A 13583-nucleotide genomic window follows, 5' to 3' on the forward strand; every position below is an offset into this window, starting at 1 on the left:
TTCTCCCTTACGTCTTCTCTACAGCGACCAAGTTCAGCCTTTACCAACCCGAGGGGTTGCCTCCCTCTACAGATACAGGCTGCTCGGCACCTGTGGACCCGTTCGTATCCCCAAAATAAAGGTTGCTGATCCTCAGCCGGTGCCTTTCTCTCGGCGAGCACCGCATTCGATCTGTTGTGCTATCCCATCGATCTACAAAGGTAGCCGTATGGCGTCAATTGCGCGCTTCTGTTGGTCAGATCGGCGGGAGTTTGGCCCGCTTGACCAAGCACTAGACAGCCAGAATGCATCCCAGCCAGCTGTTCAAGCGCGACAGGACGAATCTCGAGCGGAAACCGGCCGGGTCAAAGACACCCGGCCGGCCCTGTGGCGACTAACAACCATCACGGCAGCACACGTCGGATGATAGCTTGAGCCTTCCGGCTTGAGTTGAACAACTATCTTTAGTCGACACAAGTTCGAATGCTGGCTTGACCATTGGCAGCTGGCATGACATTGCTGAGGCTTCGAGGGCTGCTGTCTTCGATAATCGCTTGCCTGACTAACAACCGGTCGTTTCTCCGTCACTATGCCATTGGCACGAGCTTTTCGGCCAAAGGTTAGGTTACATCCCTCCTGAAGTCTCTGTAGCATTGGTGGTCAGAGTCTTCTGTCATCCAGACCGCTCCGGAAGCTTGTCACACAAGCCTCGAAGCTGCATAGTCCAGTGTCTCGATCAAACAACTCCACCGCTGCCTGTCTGCAGGCCACAAACTCACAGCCTGTTGGCTTCAAATCGACGCTGCCACATTGCTCGCCTCTTTCTTTGCGCAAGTATTCAGGCAGTTTGAGTCCAACTGCAATCGGTCATAATAGCCAGTATGGCGGGCTCTGTCATCGTAATGGCCTGCTATTATGACTTCAATGGCACATATACCTCCACATGACGTCCATCTTCCCCAACCCTGGCTCAGCATCCGCAAACAACAGCCGGGATTCAGTGTCAAGGTTTGCCCCAGGATGTCAAGATCCCATGAGGTGTTGGCATAATGACAACAGGAACAATATGCCCTCGGTTCGGACAGGGCTCTTCAAAGCAAAAGATCTACAGCAACCAACGTCATGTTCCCCTCACGTCCCTCCACACTCACGGAGCATTGACTCAAACTTCGACGACCTCTTAGCCTCTGTCTGTCCTTGGAAAGCATTCTGCAAAAGGGTCTCAGGATCACTTCATCCCAACATCCGGACTTCAGCTCTTGTCCGCAATTCGACGACGAGACCTCTCCCCGACCAGACTCAATCGTTCGTACACAACTTTCTTCGGACCACGTCCGATGATGGCGATGCCGGTACCCGTAGGTCGGATTACCTTAATGCAGTCGACTATGTGTGTCTGGCCTGTGTAGTGTCACGTCACCAAATGCGCCGTCGAGCTGCCGGGACTCTCTCACCGACAGTAAGAACCTTCGATGTGCTCTATCTCACGCCACCTCGCCGGAAACGCACATTCGGCACGAGGCGAGGTAGCGCAACGTCTGCATAGACTCAAAGTCTCTCGATGTTGTTTGCCAGATCCGTGCCGACACCTTTTGGCTCATCGAATCAGCAACCAGGAATCCCAGACAGCAAATCGCCCTCTACATGAGCCTCTTCAAGGGATCGTTCTTTGTCTTCTGTTTCTATTTTCCATCTGTCCGATTGACACTTGGTTAGCTTAACGGCGCTCAGTTGGCTTTCACCACGAAGCCACGCTACCCGAGCTCTGGTCTCGTCTCCAAAACCGCCACACGTATGGCTGTGCCCTCCCAAATGCCACATTTTAGAAACCATTCATTGGCCCGCGGGAGCCCTCCCTCTCGAGTAAACGCCACTGACTGTAAGCTTGGGTCAAGCGTGAGCCTTCCCGCTCCACACAAGCCATCCAAGTGTCCGATGTAAAAATAACTTTACTCATTAAGCTCTTTTCGGATGCTGTCGAAGGGCATCTGATTCCCATCCCGTCTTTTCTCGAAGGACGCCAAGTGTCGTGTCCGTATGCGTGCCAAAAGGGCTGGCTTTTCCGTACGGTACTCGCGAGGACACGGGAACCGATAGTCATGGATTGCTGACTCGCCCCCAAGCAAAAAGTAGCCGTACGCAGTGGTGAGGTAGGTAGGTAGGTAGGTTGCTTACTGACGAAGCATCCAATGTTCTCCGAAAGACGAACATCTCGTGATTCCTTATCGAACTGCTTGGAACCGAGATGCAGTCAGACTCAGACTAGACTTGCCTTAGCAATCGGTAACCCCCACCCGCGCATGCCCGACCAAGCGGCGCCAGGACGCCTGATCCTTCATGCGACAAAACTTGCCGTTTTGCACCATCATGGGGGCTGTGGCGGCGGCTGTGTTCTGTCTGATTGTGTCCTAGCAGCCGCCCGTCCACGATCTCATCTCATCAGGGTTAAACCATCCCCAGAGCGCGCCGGCGCATTGGAGGCCGTCAGATCTACCGATGGGTTTCGTCAGGGTTCTCCGTACGGCGTTCGGATACCCTGTCTATCACGCAGCCTTGTTTACCCTACGAGGCCCTCGGACCTTGGTATGCTGGTGCCTTTTTGTGACGACTCGTGTGATGTAGACATGGAAGTAAGTCACGGAGTTTCGTACGCCTCGGGCTTCGGCCATACGTGCCTACCACAGTCCACGGAAAGAAAACGAAATCGTCACTTTGCAACAACAAGGAAGACAAATCTCAGTTATACTCTCTGTAGTATTCATCATCTAGTTGTTGATGGTTGGCAGGCGGTACCAATGTCCCGGAGCCCTTTTTCTATATGCAAACCCTCCCCGCCATATTGCCAAATGAGGCTGAGAGGGAGGGAGGGCCGGTTTAAAAAATAAAAACTATTTGTCGTGCCCCAAATACTCCACGCAGCGAAACAGAAAAAGGGTTTCAACACAAAAAGACATTAGCAGTATATCGCTACTAAATGCGAGAAGAAATAACACCGTTATGCAAAATTCCAAATCCCATAAAGGTAAGGGTAGAAAGGCTCCTCTTTTTTGTTTGTCCGCGCAAATTCATATACATGGATGATCCCAGTGCGTGCGAATAGGCTCAAAAGTCGTGACCGTCGATTCGGCGCTGCCGTATCAATACGCGGAAGTCAAAGTAATGATATCAACAAGCAGAAAAACGTCGTTTGCCGTTTAAGGACGCATGCCCCATTGCGGCTTGAGCTGGTCATCGAGGGCCGTCGCCGTGAAGACAGTGTCACCGGGCAAGCGGCTGACTCTGCCGGCACCGCTGCGGAGGGCGGCCTGTTGGACAGCCGAGATACCGCTGCGGTTGCTACGGATGCTACCAGCATCGCTCATGTTGTCACCGTCCTTGAACTTGCGGGGAGGAGCAAAGTCGAGACCAGTGAAGGTTCCGGACTTGCGCAGCAAGTGACTGTCCAGTTGTTAGTGAATTCTAATCTTTTCAGTGTCTACGAGGGATAACTTACGGGCTGGGCATGGCAGGCATCTCTTCGAAGCTGCTGACCAACGGGGAATGGACGGGGATTGAGGGCGCTGCGTAAGGGCGTCTCTCACCCGCCGGACTCTGGGAACGGCCACGGGCGCGGGAAGAGAAGGTCTCGGGAGGAGCGAAGTCGAGAGGGTTCAGGATGGAGAAGGAGTCATCCTTGAGCTTGGAGGGGTTGGGCATGGTAGTCAAGTCGGCAGGGGGAGGTACCTTGGGCTTGGGTCTACCTCCAGCAGTCCTGTTGGATACTGAGGAGCCAGGCCGAGGAGTGTACTGGCTGGACATGTCGGATCCCGGTCGGGAAGGTCCAAGGCGGCTGGACATGGCCGAGCCGGCACGAGGAGGAGGACGTCTACCGCCGGGGCCGGGGCTGGCCATGCGACCGCCCATGGAGCCGTGCATAGCCCGAGGAGGAGGCGGGCCGCGGAAGCGGGAGCCGCTGGGTGGCGGCGTCATTGCACGACGAGTGACGGGCTGAGCGTAGGGCATAACGAACGAGTTGCTCTCGGGGTCGAAGTAGGCATCACCGCCGGGAGCACCGTTGTAGCTCGGGTCGTAATCCTCGTAGTATTGAGGGCCGCCAGGAGGAGGTCCTCTGGGAGGTCCGCGAGGTCCTTGAGGCATGGGAGGCGGGGCCTGGCCGGCGTGCGGGTTGTCGGGGTCGAAGTACTCCTTGTAGAATGATCTGATTCTGTTGGCACGCTCTTCAGGATCCTCAGACTCCGTCACCTCATCAGGAGGCAGGGGTCGGAAGCCCACTGAAAGCCTCTTGGCGTCCTGACCCGGAACACCAAGTGCACGTGACATGCGGTTGTCGTTCATATCCACAGAGCGTCTCTGCGATCGGCCTCTATCCTCAAAGTCATAGTCGTAATAGCTTTCGCGGTCATAAGCATTCGTCTCCTCGGGCACAATGGTCGGGAGTGTTGAAGGAGCAGCATTCTTCTGGGAAGGGAAGTTCATGTCGTCGAGACCAAGGCCAACAGGGGCTGCGGCCGGGGTGCTATCCAGCTCTTGAACTTCGGGGATGGACGGGTTCTTGGCAGACGGGCGAGGGTTGTTGGGGAGTCCCCTTTGAGCAACAGGGGCAGGTTCCGGGACATCGGGAATCTGAGGAAGAGAACCGCCGTTTCTGTCATCGGGGTACGGCATGGTCTCGATCTTAGGAATGATGGGCTCAGCGATGAGCGGGCTTCGAATAACCGGAGAGGTGGGTGACAAGACGACGGGCGAGTTTGTCGTCATGATTTCGAGGGCAGGGGAGCCAGATCTGGACTTGGGCGTGGCAAAGGGGTCTGCCGTCGCGGGAGGAGGCCTGGGGAGGGAGTTTTGCCTAGGAGGCAGGGTATTCTGGGTCATGGTGGTGCGACCAGTCATGGCGGAACCGCGTCGGCTCGTCGATTTGGTGTAGACGGAAGCACCATCGGGCTTGTACGATCGGATGGAACCGACATCGCTGCCGGTGTAGCCAGCCACGGGCCGGTAGGGGTCTGCCTCGCTGTGGAGGGTTCTCGCAAGAGAGTGCAGAGACTCACGCGAGCTCTGAAGACCGGGGGGAAGAAGGTAGGGGCTGTCCAGGTTCATATCCATAGACAGTTGACGGTGCTTCGTGTCGAGACCCATTCCCTTCTCACGGAACATCATGCTCTTGCGCTTTCCTTTTCCACCCTTATCAGAGCTGGTCTCGCCAAGTCCGAAATCCAGGCCTCGGTTGGGATCAGTCGCATCCTCCTGTTTTTGCCTCTTGACATTTCTTCGGTGGAAGTAGAACAGCAAACACAAAGCGCCAACGATGGGAATCCTAGGAACAGTCAGCCCATTCATACATATACCCTACTTGAGAACTTTGTTTAGACCTACGTGACGCCAAGAGTGATGGGCAATGTGAGGGTAGAAGGGTCGACTGGCTTCTCACACTGACTGGCTGAGCCGGTACAGGTTTCTCTGGTTCCAATTATACGAGAGACGATTCGGAGGGGCGCGACAGATCGCTCGTTGTTAACTGGCTGAACGTCCCGGATGGGAATTCGGGAGGCCATCACGTAGCCATTGGCGTTGAATGAAGCCATTTTGAACTTGGGCGGTTTCGACAGGAAGATACCCGTGGTATCTTGATAACCGATTCTCTCTTTGAGGTCGACGGTCGACCTCGAGAATTTCTCCTTCCTTCACTGATTGAAATTACCACTATGCTACCATTACCGGACAAAGATCGTATCGGGGAGTCGGAACGGATTTCGAGGGGATGGATGAGACAATTGATTGAATGTCAAAGGCACCAAAGCAAGTAGTCGAAGGTCTCGAGTTTTGAATCGAATCTCGTGCGAAGTGAACGGTTCCAAACGCCTGGGCGGGATGCTGGATACAAAAGAGTGACTACCACCGAGGATATTCAGTCGGTGGAAATTTTGGTTTGGGGTTTGTTGTGTTGAGTAAAGAACGACTTAAGAGTGAGTTTGAGAGGTCGGTCAGATCCGGTGATCCATTCACACAATCCACGAGGTTCCTGAAAAAGAGTGACGAGCCCGCTGGCAGGCAGAGAGAGAGGATTGTGGAAAGTGGAAAGTCGGCGGATGTCACTGGCCTCGGAAGATCAGAGTAACGACCGACGATGGGGGGGAGGAGGGACGGAAGGAAAGAGGAACGAGAGTAAGTCCCTTTTGGGGGTGAGGGCGAGCAAAAAGAGAGGCGAGAAGGAGATCCGAGAGTGGGAGCGAAAGAAGACGGAGACGAGCCACCACAGTCCTGAGTCCACAGTCCACAGCAGCAAGCAGCGACAGGCTGCAGGCAGGTCAAGCGAAGCGAAGCGAAACGAGCCAACGAGCGGACGGGAAGGAGGAGATTGAGCAGCAACGGACCAACGAGACAACGACTCTTGCACGTAGCCTTGACCTGGAACCTTGACCTGGACCTGGACCTAGACCTGGACAGCTCACTCTTACTGCTGTTCCTTTGCTCCTCTGCTCCTTTGCTGACGGCTCCTTGCTGGCTCCTTGCACCATGGAGAGGAGAGGGGCAGAGAAAGAGAGAACCTTGAACATTGACCCATGACCGTGAGCCTGGACCTTGCAAGATGGCCGGGATGACAACAGCTAGACCCATCGTGGACATCCCACGCCGTCCTACCGCCAGACACGAGAGCGAGTGCTACCATTGGATCGAATGGAGTTCAATAAGTTCAATAGCACACGAAAAACGAAAAAAAAGATTGGGGGTGAGAGACTCAGGAGGAGGAACCAGTGGACTGTGGGTGGGCGGTACGTACACAAACTACCCAGTACGTACCCGTAATGAAAAGGGGGGTGGTGCCTGTCAACCTGGGAAAGTCCCAGGGTGATGGGCCGGGGTTGGAAAGAACCGTTTTTTGTGGAAACGGGCGAATGAAAGGCAATTTCCTCAAATGAGCCGGGGCTGGCGCGACTTTTACCACCCCTGGTCCGAGCCCGCAGAGGGCAGCACGGCACAATTAGTGTACGCAGCGCGAATCCTCTGCTGCTTCTTCTTCGTTTTCTTCCATTTCTTTCTTCTCATCCGTACGGATACGGAGTAAAGTATCGTCTTTCCAAATGGCAGTATGATTATTCACTTTGAATCTCCATATAGCTGCTGACGACCTTTTTCTTACCATTTGTTTCTTTTCTGGTCTGCAGCACCGCATGCCGCCGCTACCACGTCTCCATGATCACTATCAACTCGCGCCATTGGCTTCCTACCCGCGCTGTCCACACCCAACCGTTCACTCAAGCAGCCGCAAGTCAGGTACGGGCGACCGCTGACTGGCTGATGCCGCCTGTGCCATCCCAAGAGCGTTACACTAAAATCGATACAAGCGCATGGTCCTACAGGGGCTCTCCTCGTCTAGCGCAGGGATTTGCTGCAGGAACGCGCCCCTCCTCGACCTTGGAAAGCTCCAACAGGTGGAGATCGTTCATCAGATGGCATCACATTGGATGGATGGGACGGTGAACAAATATCAGTCAGCAGAAAGCAGCACGGTCAACAGACACCGTGCAGAAGATTGCCCTTCTTACGGTCGATTTCCACCCAAACAGCCGCCAGATCCTACTGAGTTTCGTCCCAACACTCCGATGTTTGGTGTTTCGTCCGAACAAAAGTCGATTCCTTCACACTGTCACCACTCCAATTTTGACCGACAGAAAAATTCCAATGGGGCGAAAATATGGCAAAGCAACGGAGGGACGAGATGCTCTGCCCTCACTCTGCGATTCGTCCATCTCCTCGCCCGCGCAGAAGTACACAACCACACCGCAGGCTCGCAGCGCTAATCTTCCCGTCGAACTAGTGGCTTCAGTGGCTTCTAGATCCTCGGCCGCTGTTTCTGGATCCAGACTGGTCTCAGACACCCCCATCATCCATTCATATCTGCTCTTATGAATACGCTGTTCATCTTGTTGTTTTCTTATGCACCCAACATCAGGGGCACAAGGCAATCTATCGACAGGACTTATCGGGAGACTCCGCCGACACTCGAGCCCAGGCTGTCTCGCCGGCGAAACCACGCCCAAACCCCAAACCCAGCCTAGGTCTCTACCGAAATTGAAGCCGTTACCTGAAGCTGCGTCGGGTCTGTGTCTCTCCTCTTGGAAGTCAGGTCCCGAATTTTACCAAGGGGGTGCCGGACGGTGACGACGCCGGCGACAAGTTACAACTCTTGGCCATGGAATGAGGTCGTCAACGGTCACAGCCTGGCAGGCGGGCACTCCCGGGGTTAAGGTGAACCTCTCCTGATAACCTCATCGAGGAGGCTGAGCTCCCGCCCGCTCTCCACCATGCTCCCCCGCTGGCGTGTTCGCGATCCACGACAGTTTATGCCTCTCTTTTCTTGACGTGCCGACTACCCATTGCAGCTTACCTTTTATGGTTCGACTCCCAATTGGATCACTCAGCACGTACGGAGGGAGTGCGGTACGCCTTTTCAGTATCAACCAAACCATCCTACAAAAGGCAGAGATAGGCTTGCAACCCTAAAAGCCTTTGCTTGCCTATACTTAGCTGATGGTGTTGAACGGTGCGACGCAACTCCTGACTTGCGCGTCTCTTATCGGAGTTTGTCTTAGGGTGCATCCGCACATCATCGTTCTAATTTGCGCGCACGGCTTCTCACCTCTCATCAGTGTTTCTGTATGCAACACCGGCTAGACAAGCGCATAGCACAACAGGCTGAGCTTACCAAAACGCAGGCGGTAGCACTGTAGCAGTGCCAGCGACTCCTCGAGTTCAACAACAACACCAACGCGGCATCTCGAGCCGTCATTTCGGCTCTGGGTGGGGGTGGACAATCCCAGTAGCTCCTCCAGCGACGATCACTCACCTCTTTCAAGGGTAAACACCTCCGTTCAAATCAGAAAGAAACAGGGAAACAAAGGCTCCTCTCTTGACCCAGGACCTCCCAGCTTCGCATCATGCGGTCGCCGCGTCGCACCTCTCCCCTTTTACGGGGGATCCATGCAGCGACAACGGAGGGCCGGGTTAAGGGGCCGGTGAAAAAAGAGATGCGGCAGTTGTCCGGCTCAGCGCATCGCATCTGGTATCCTTTCCCGCCGCCGGCACCGATAATCGAGGGGGATCTGAGTCGCATGTCATCGCGATGCATTGCAGCGACAGTCCCGTTCCTTGGGAATTCGAGCCAAGTGTCTGCCATGGTCGTTGGCGGCTGGCCTGTTGCTAATCGGTTGGGTTTGGTCTCGTCCGGCTCTTTCGTCCGAGACTCGACAGAGGCCCTCATCGGGTTTCTGGCCGGTGCAGCTACTAGGCTACCAGCAGCGGTGCCAAGAAAAGAGGGGAGTTCTCATCCCCTTCTGCAAGCCAGTCCCTGATTCCACCGACGTTCCAACGTCCCCGCCGTGTTCTTCTATTTGAAGAGAGACAGAAGCATTCCGCCTGCGTGTCTATGTATGCATGTTTCCGGAGAAACAAGCATAGACGTATGTCTCGTCTCACGTGCCATCCGACAAGACAATGTCACCTCATCCGAGTGCAAGAACAATGAAGCCACACAAGTCGTCCCAACGTCGTGTCGTCGTCGAATTCCCCTCAACCCAAGACTCAGGGGTTGACGCGGCTCTGAACTGGCAAGACTGGTACACTGGCTAGACCAGCCGCTGCTGATGAGGATGAGAAAAGTCAATCCCATTGCTGGCTTGGCGAACCAGTCAAAAAGCCCAAATCACAATTGGCATTGCCCCCAGTCGAGTAATTAAGCTAATCTCGATGGATCCTCCAAAGCTTGGTCATTGGCCGAGAAATCTTGATCGGCCCCGTCTTCTTGGTGTGCTCTACTGTGTTACTACAAGGTTTGCTGCCAATCACAATGCGCATTGGTCGACCGCTATCGCGACAGTCTGCAGCACTCGTATAAATGGCGTATAATCGGCAACTGTGCGGATGCATTTCATAAAATTGTGCAGTGAAACACGACCTTCATTATCATCAACTAATTGTGTACATGTGCCTATCCGTATATCGATAATCGTACCTCTCCAGAGTATCAGTACGGATACGCTGGCTCCTGACTCCTGAGAGCAGGAACCTCCACTCAGTATCTCTGACCAGCGGATCAATTTCGAGCCCTGCAGCGCCACCAAGAACTTGCAGTAGACACTGCCCGACGGTTGCACTCGGCCCGCTCTATCAAGGACAGCGGTATCGATTCGGCCCTGCTTCAGATGCTCATAATTGTATATATCTACCGCAGCACACGGTCAAGTCTTGAGTCGTGTGAGTTCAATGTCTTGACTTTGTACGAATACGCAGTGCGGACATTCAAGTTTGTTTCCCGTCTTCTAGACGGATATTGGCAATGGTCCAAAGTTTCCACCGCCAAGAAATAAATCTGAAAGTTGCAATAGCCTCATGTCATCCCCTGTGAGGCTCTGCCAACCTAGCATAGCTCAGGGCCCTTGCTACCAAATAATACGGCAGAATCTTCGCTTCTTCAAGGCCTCAACTGCCCAGCCTCATCGAAGGCCCCCGTCGCCCTAATCTCGTCTCATCTCGCACTCCGCGGGCCTCGTACCACAGAAACAAGGACCCCTTCATCCTCCGGCTGCTACCTTCCAGCTTCACACATCCCATTCAGTAATTCTAGTGCCCTCTTGTACGGGCACCCGCAGGATGTTACCTCCTATTCATAGCGTTTCAGCTTCAGCCTCGTCGCGAGCCCGCCGCGCCGAACTGTCCGACAGCTGGTAGAACTCGGGCGCGTACTCCACCAGCCAAGTCTTTTCGATTTTTGTTATGTCCCGTATGAATATCTTGTTGGCCGTCTCCATGACCTCGTGGAAGATGACCCAGTCGGCCTTGCGGTTGAACATGAGGGAGCTGGGGTGCGCGTGGAGCGTCGTCTCGCCCGAGACGTTGCGGAACGTGCCGTCCGGCTGCATCTTCGCCGCGTGCGCGAAGTAGCCCGTCGTGAGGCACCGCCGGATCTGCTCCGCCTTTGTGGAGTTGTCTTGCTTTTGTTGATGATGTTGCCGTGAGCCCGCGGGGTTGAAGGACTGCTGTTGCTGCTGCTGCTGCTGCTGCTCGGCGTCGATAGTGATGCCGAATTTTTCGAGGTACCGCTTTAGCTGCCCCCGTATGCTGACAGCTCTCGTCATGGTCTTGAAGTTGAGGTTATGGTCCCGGCAGAATTTGGACTCCTTTCTGCCCTTTGTCACAAAGGCCTGGTAGGCGTTGAGCAGCGTCAAGTGGTCGCCCTCGTCGGCGGCGAACTTGCGCCGCGACAGCTCCATCTGCTTCCTCTCGCCGTCGTGGTGAAACCAGACGTTATTCCCGCCGGCGCTCGTCATGGCGGCGATGGTGAGCATCTCGCTCAGGCACCCAAACGACTGCGCGCCGAGCAGCGTCTTGGCCATCATCGGCTCGACGGCCAGCTCGGCCATGCGGTAGCCCAGCGGCTTCGTCAGCTTGGCGTACTCGTCGAGGGCGCCCAGGGAGTAGAGGAGCTCCAGGGCTTTGGCCATGAGCTCCGCGGGCGGCGGGCTGAGGAAGTTGAAGCGCAGGACGTTGTCGATGCCGAGGGCTTTGAGCTGCAGGATAAAGGGCGCCAGGTTGGAGCGCTGCATCTCGGGGACGGTGACCTCGGGGAGGGCGAGGTAGGCGTCTTCCGTGTAGAGCCGGAAGCATTTACCCGGTCGGGTGCGTCCCGCGCGGCCGGCGCGCTGGGACGCCGAGGCCTTTGAGATGGCGGTCGAGGTTAGGGTCTCGATGCCCGTACGCGGGTTGTAGGCGCGCAGCTTGGCGAAGCCCGTGTCGATTACGTAGACGATGCCGTCGATTGTGATGGAGGCCTCGGCCATGTTGGTGGCGAAGACGACCTTGCGCGTGCCCTCTGGTGGCTTGTCAAACACGTACATTTGTTGTTCTGTCGAGAGACCTGCGTACAGGGGCAGCGCTTGTAGTGTTTGCTGGCCGCGAGGTTGGTTCGGGTCGAGCAGGCGGTCGGCGACGGCTTGGACGGCGTTGTCGATTTCTTCACGGCCTGTGAGGAAGACGAGTATGTCGCCTTCGGACTCTGTCGTGTGTATGTCGAAGACTGTCGAGATTGCCTTTTCGACGTAGTCCTCGGTTGGTGATTCTAGATAGAGGACGTCGACGTGATGTGCTCTACCCTCCAAGCTGATGATTGCACCCTTTTTGTCGTCGTCGTCGGCGGCACTAATATTTCCATCCTTGTCCTCCGAGGCGGTGACCGTCTTCTTCTGCTCGTCCCCTGGAGAGGTCGTGAAGAACTTTAAGAACTCCTCTGCCTGTAATGTCGCACTACTGATGATGATGCGTAGCTCAGGCCTCTTCTTGAGAATCTTCTTGAGTAGTCCCAGGAGGATATCGGTACTGATGGAACGCTCGTGGGCTTCATCAACCATGATAACAGGGTACCGCGTCAGCAAGGGGTCCACGAGTGCCTCCCTGATAAGCAGCCCGTCCGTCATGAACTTGATGCGCGTCTGCGCCGAGGTATTGTCCTCGAACCGGATAGCGTAGCCGACCTGCTGGCCAATCTCACAGCCAACCTCCTCGGCGACACGGAGCGCGACCGTCGTCGCCGCCACACGGCGCGGCTGCGTGATGCCAATGACCTTGCCGTCTGCGCACCAACCCGCGGCTTCGAGAAATTGGGGGATCTGCGTGGTCTTGCCGGAGCCGGTCTGGCCGACGACGATGGTGACCTGCTTGGTCTCGATGAGGTAAAGAAGGGCCTCACGGTGCTTTGCGATGGGGAGGAGGGCCGATGGCTTGTGTAGGGCCGGGATGAAGGCCGAGTTGAGATCGAAGTCCGCCATGGTTGCGTGAGAACCTTTGGGCTATTGACTAGAGACTGTGTATAGGTTAGAAATGAGTGATCTTTATTCAATTTGGTGATTTTACCTTCAGATACTGGCAACCGACGTCACATCTATCATCAAAATGAAGAATAGCTTGTAAGTCAAGAGGACGGTCACCTCATATATCTCATTTTGACTGACAGCTTTTCTTGTAAGTGTGGTTTGGCCTCACAATTGGCCTCGTTTGCAAGTGGTCGTCGACATTGGAGGTTGCAATTTTGGCTGGCCGAAGTGCTGTCAGCTGGTGACAGATGGTGGCCTCTTACTGCTTCCTCATGCCCTTCAACCTTCATTGTCAAGTGGCTGACATGATCACACGCCGCTTAGCATCCATGTCTCCCTTTCCATCGCCCCTGCACCCAAAGAACTTTGTCTTCTACATTATTTGTTGCATCTTTCATGAGATTTTGGCTACTTAAGGGTCCTCTAGGCAACCAAAGGGGCAGCTGGAGTGATTTTCGTGGCCGCAAGAAGCTGTCAGGATCACTTGAGCGGCACAATTGACGACAAGTGTGGCGGCAGGATTGTGGCTTAGTATTAAGCTCAAGCTGGCGCCTAGAAGTTCCCAGTTCCCCAAAGGAGGCGCGGCGTCATCAGCTTCGTAACCCACTTTAATGTCATCTCGCCAGCTACCTAAGGTACCCTCCAGTCTCCAACCCCTCCGTCCGGGCGCGCGCATTCCGCAACGTCCTTGCACCTAACAATCTCGCGAAAGCAAGCAAATTACCCCCCTCCGTCCTCAAG

General features: G+C 55.0%; 4 protein-coding genes across 4 annotated transcripts; 2 read left to right on the forward strand and 2 right to left on the reverse strand.

The window, feature by feature from the left end:
• Nucleotides 1-489: 489 nt before the first annotated feature.
• BDZ83DRAFT_648933 (uncharacterized protein) lies at nt 490-1695 on the forward strand (the record flags this gene model as incomplete). The annotated part of the gene is made up of 3 exons (XM_060510233.1): nt 490-598; nt 1164-1505; nt 1526-1695. 3 exons carry the CDS (start codon nt 490-492, stop codon nt 1693-1695), a joined length of 621 nt encoding a protein of 206 aa, XP_060368131.1.
• A 184-nt stretch (nt 1696-1879) lies between these two features.
• BDZ83DRAFT_148547 (uncharacterized protein) lies at nt 1880-3166 on the forward strand. Its single transcript, XM_060501312.1, has one exon. The coding sequence runs from the start codon at nt 2169-2171 to the stop codon at nt 2862-2864; it is 696 nt and encodes a 231-aa protein (XP_060368132.1). The 5' UTR covers nt 1880-2168; the 3' UTR covers nt 2865-3166.
• Nucleotides 3167-3173: 7 nt separating this feature from the next.
• Nucleotides 3174-5561, reverse strand: BDZ83DRAFT_749370 (uncharacterized protein; the record flags this gene model as incomplete). The annotated part of the gene is made up of 3 exons (XM_060513756.1): nt 3174-3417; nt 3473-5293; nt 5353-5561. 3 exons carry the CDS (start codon nt 5559-5561, stop codon nt 3174-3176), a joined length of 2274 nt encoding a protein of 757 aa, XP_060368133.1.
• Nucleotides 5562-10640: 5079 nt separating this feature from the next.
• Nucleotides 10641-12797, reverse strand: BDZ83DRAFT_571067 (helicase associated domain-containing protein; the record flags this gene model as incomplete). The annotated part of the gene is made up of 1 exon (XM_060504374.1): nt 10641-12797. The coding sequence occupies one exon, from the start codon at nt 12795-12797 to the stop codon at nt 10641-10643; it is 2157 nt and encodes a 718-aa protein (XP_060368134.1).
• Between the last annotated feature and the right edge of the window lie 786 nt (nt 12798-13583).

The sequence above is a fragment of the Colletotrichum acutatum genome (assembly GCF_030867785.1).
Source record: "Colletotrichum acutatum strain CBS 112980 chromosome Unknown BDZ83scaffold_19, whole genome shotgun sequence".
In the NCBI taxonomy this organism is placed as follows: domain Eukaryota; kingdom Fungi; phylum Ascomycota; class Sordariomycetes; order Glomerellales; family Glomerellaceae; genus Colletotrichum; species Colletotrichum acutatum.

What these genes read in the sequence shown, in the direction of transcription:
- BDZ83DRAFT_148547 (XM_060501312.1), top strand. Translation starts at nt 2,169, where the DNA reads ATGTTCTCCGAAAGACGAACATCTCGTGATTCCTTATCGAACTGCTTG.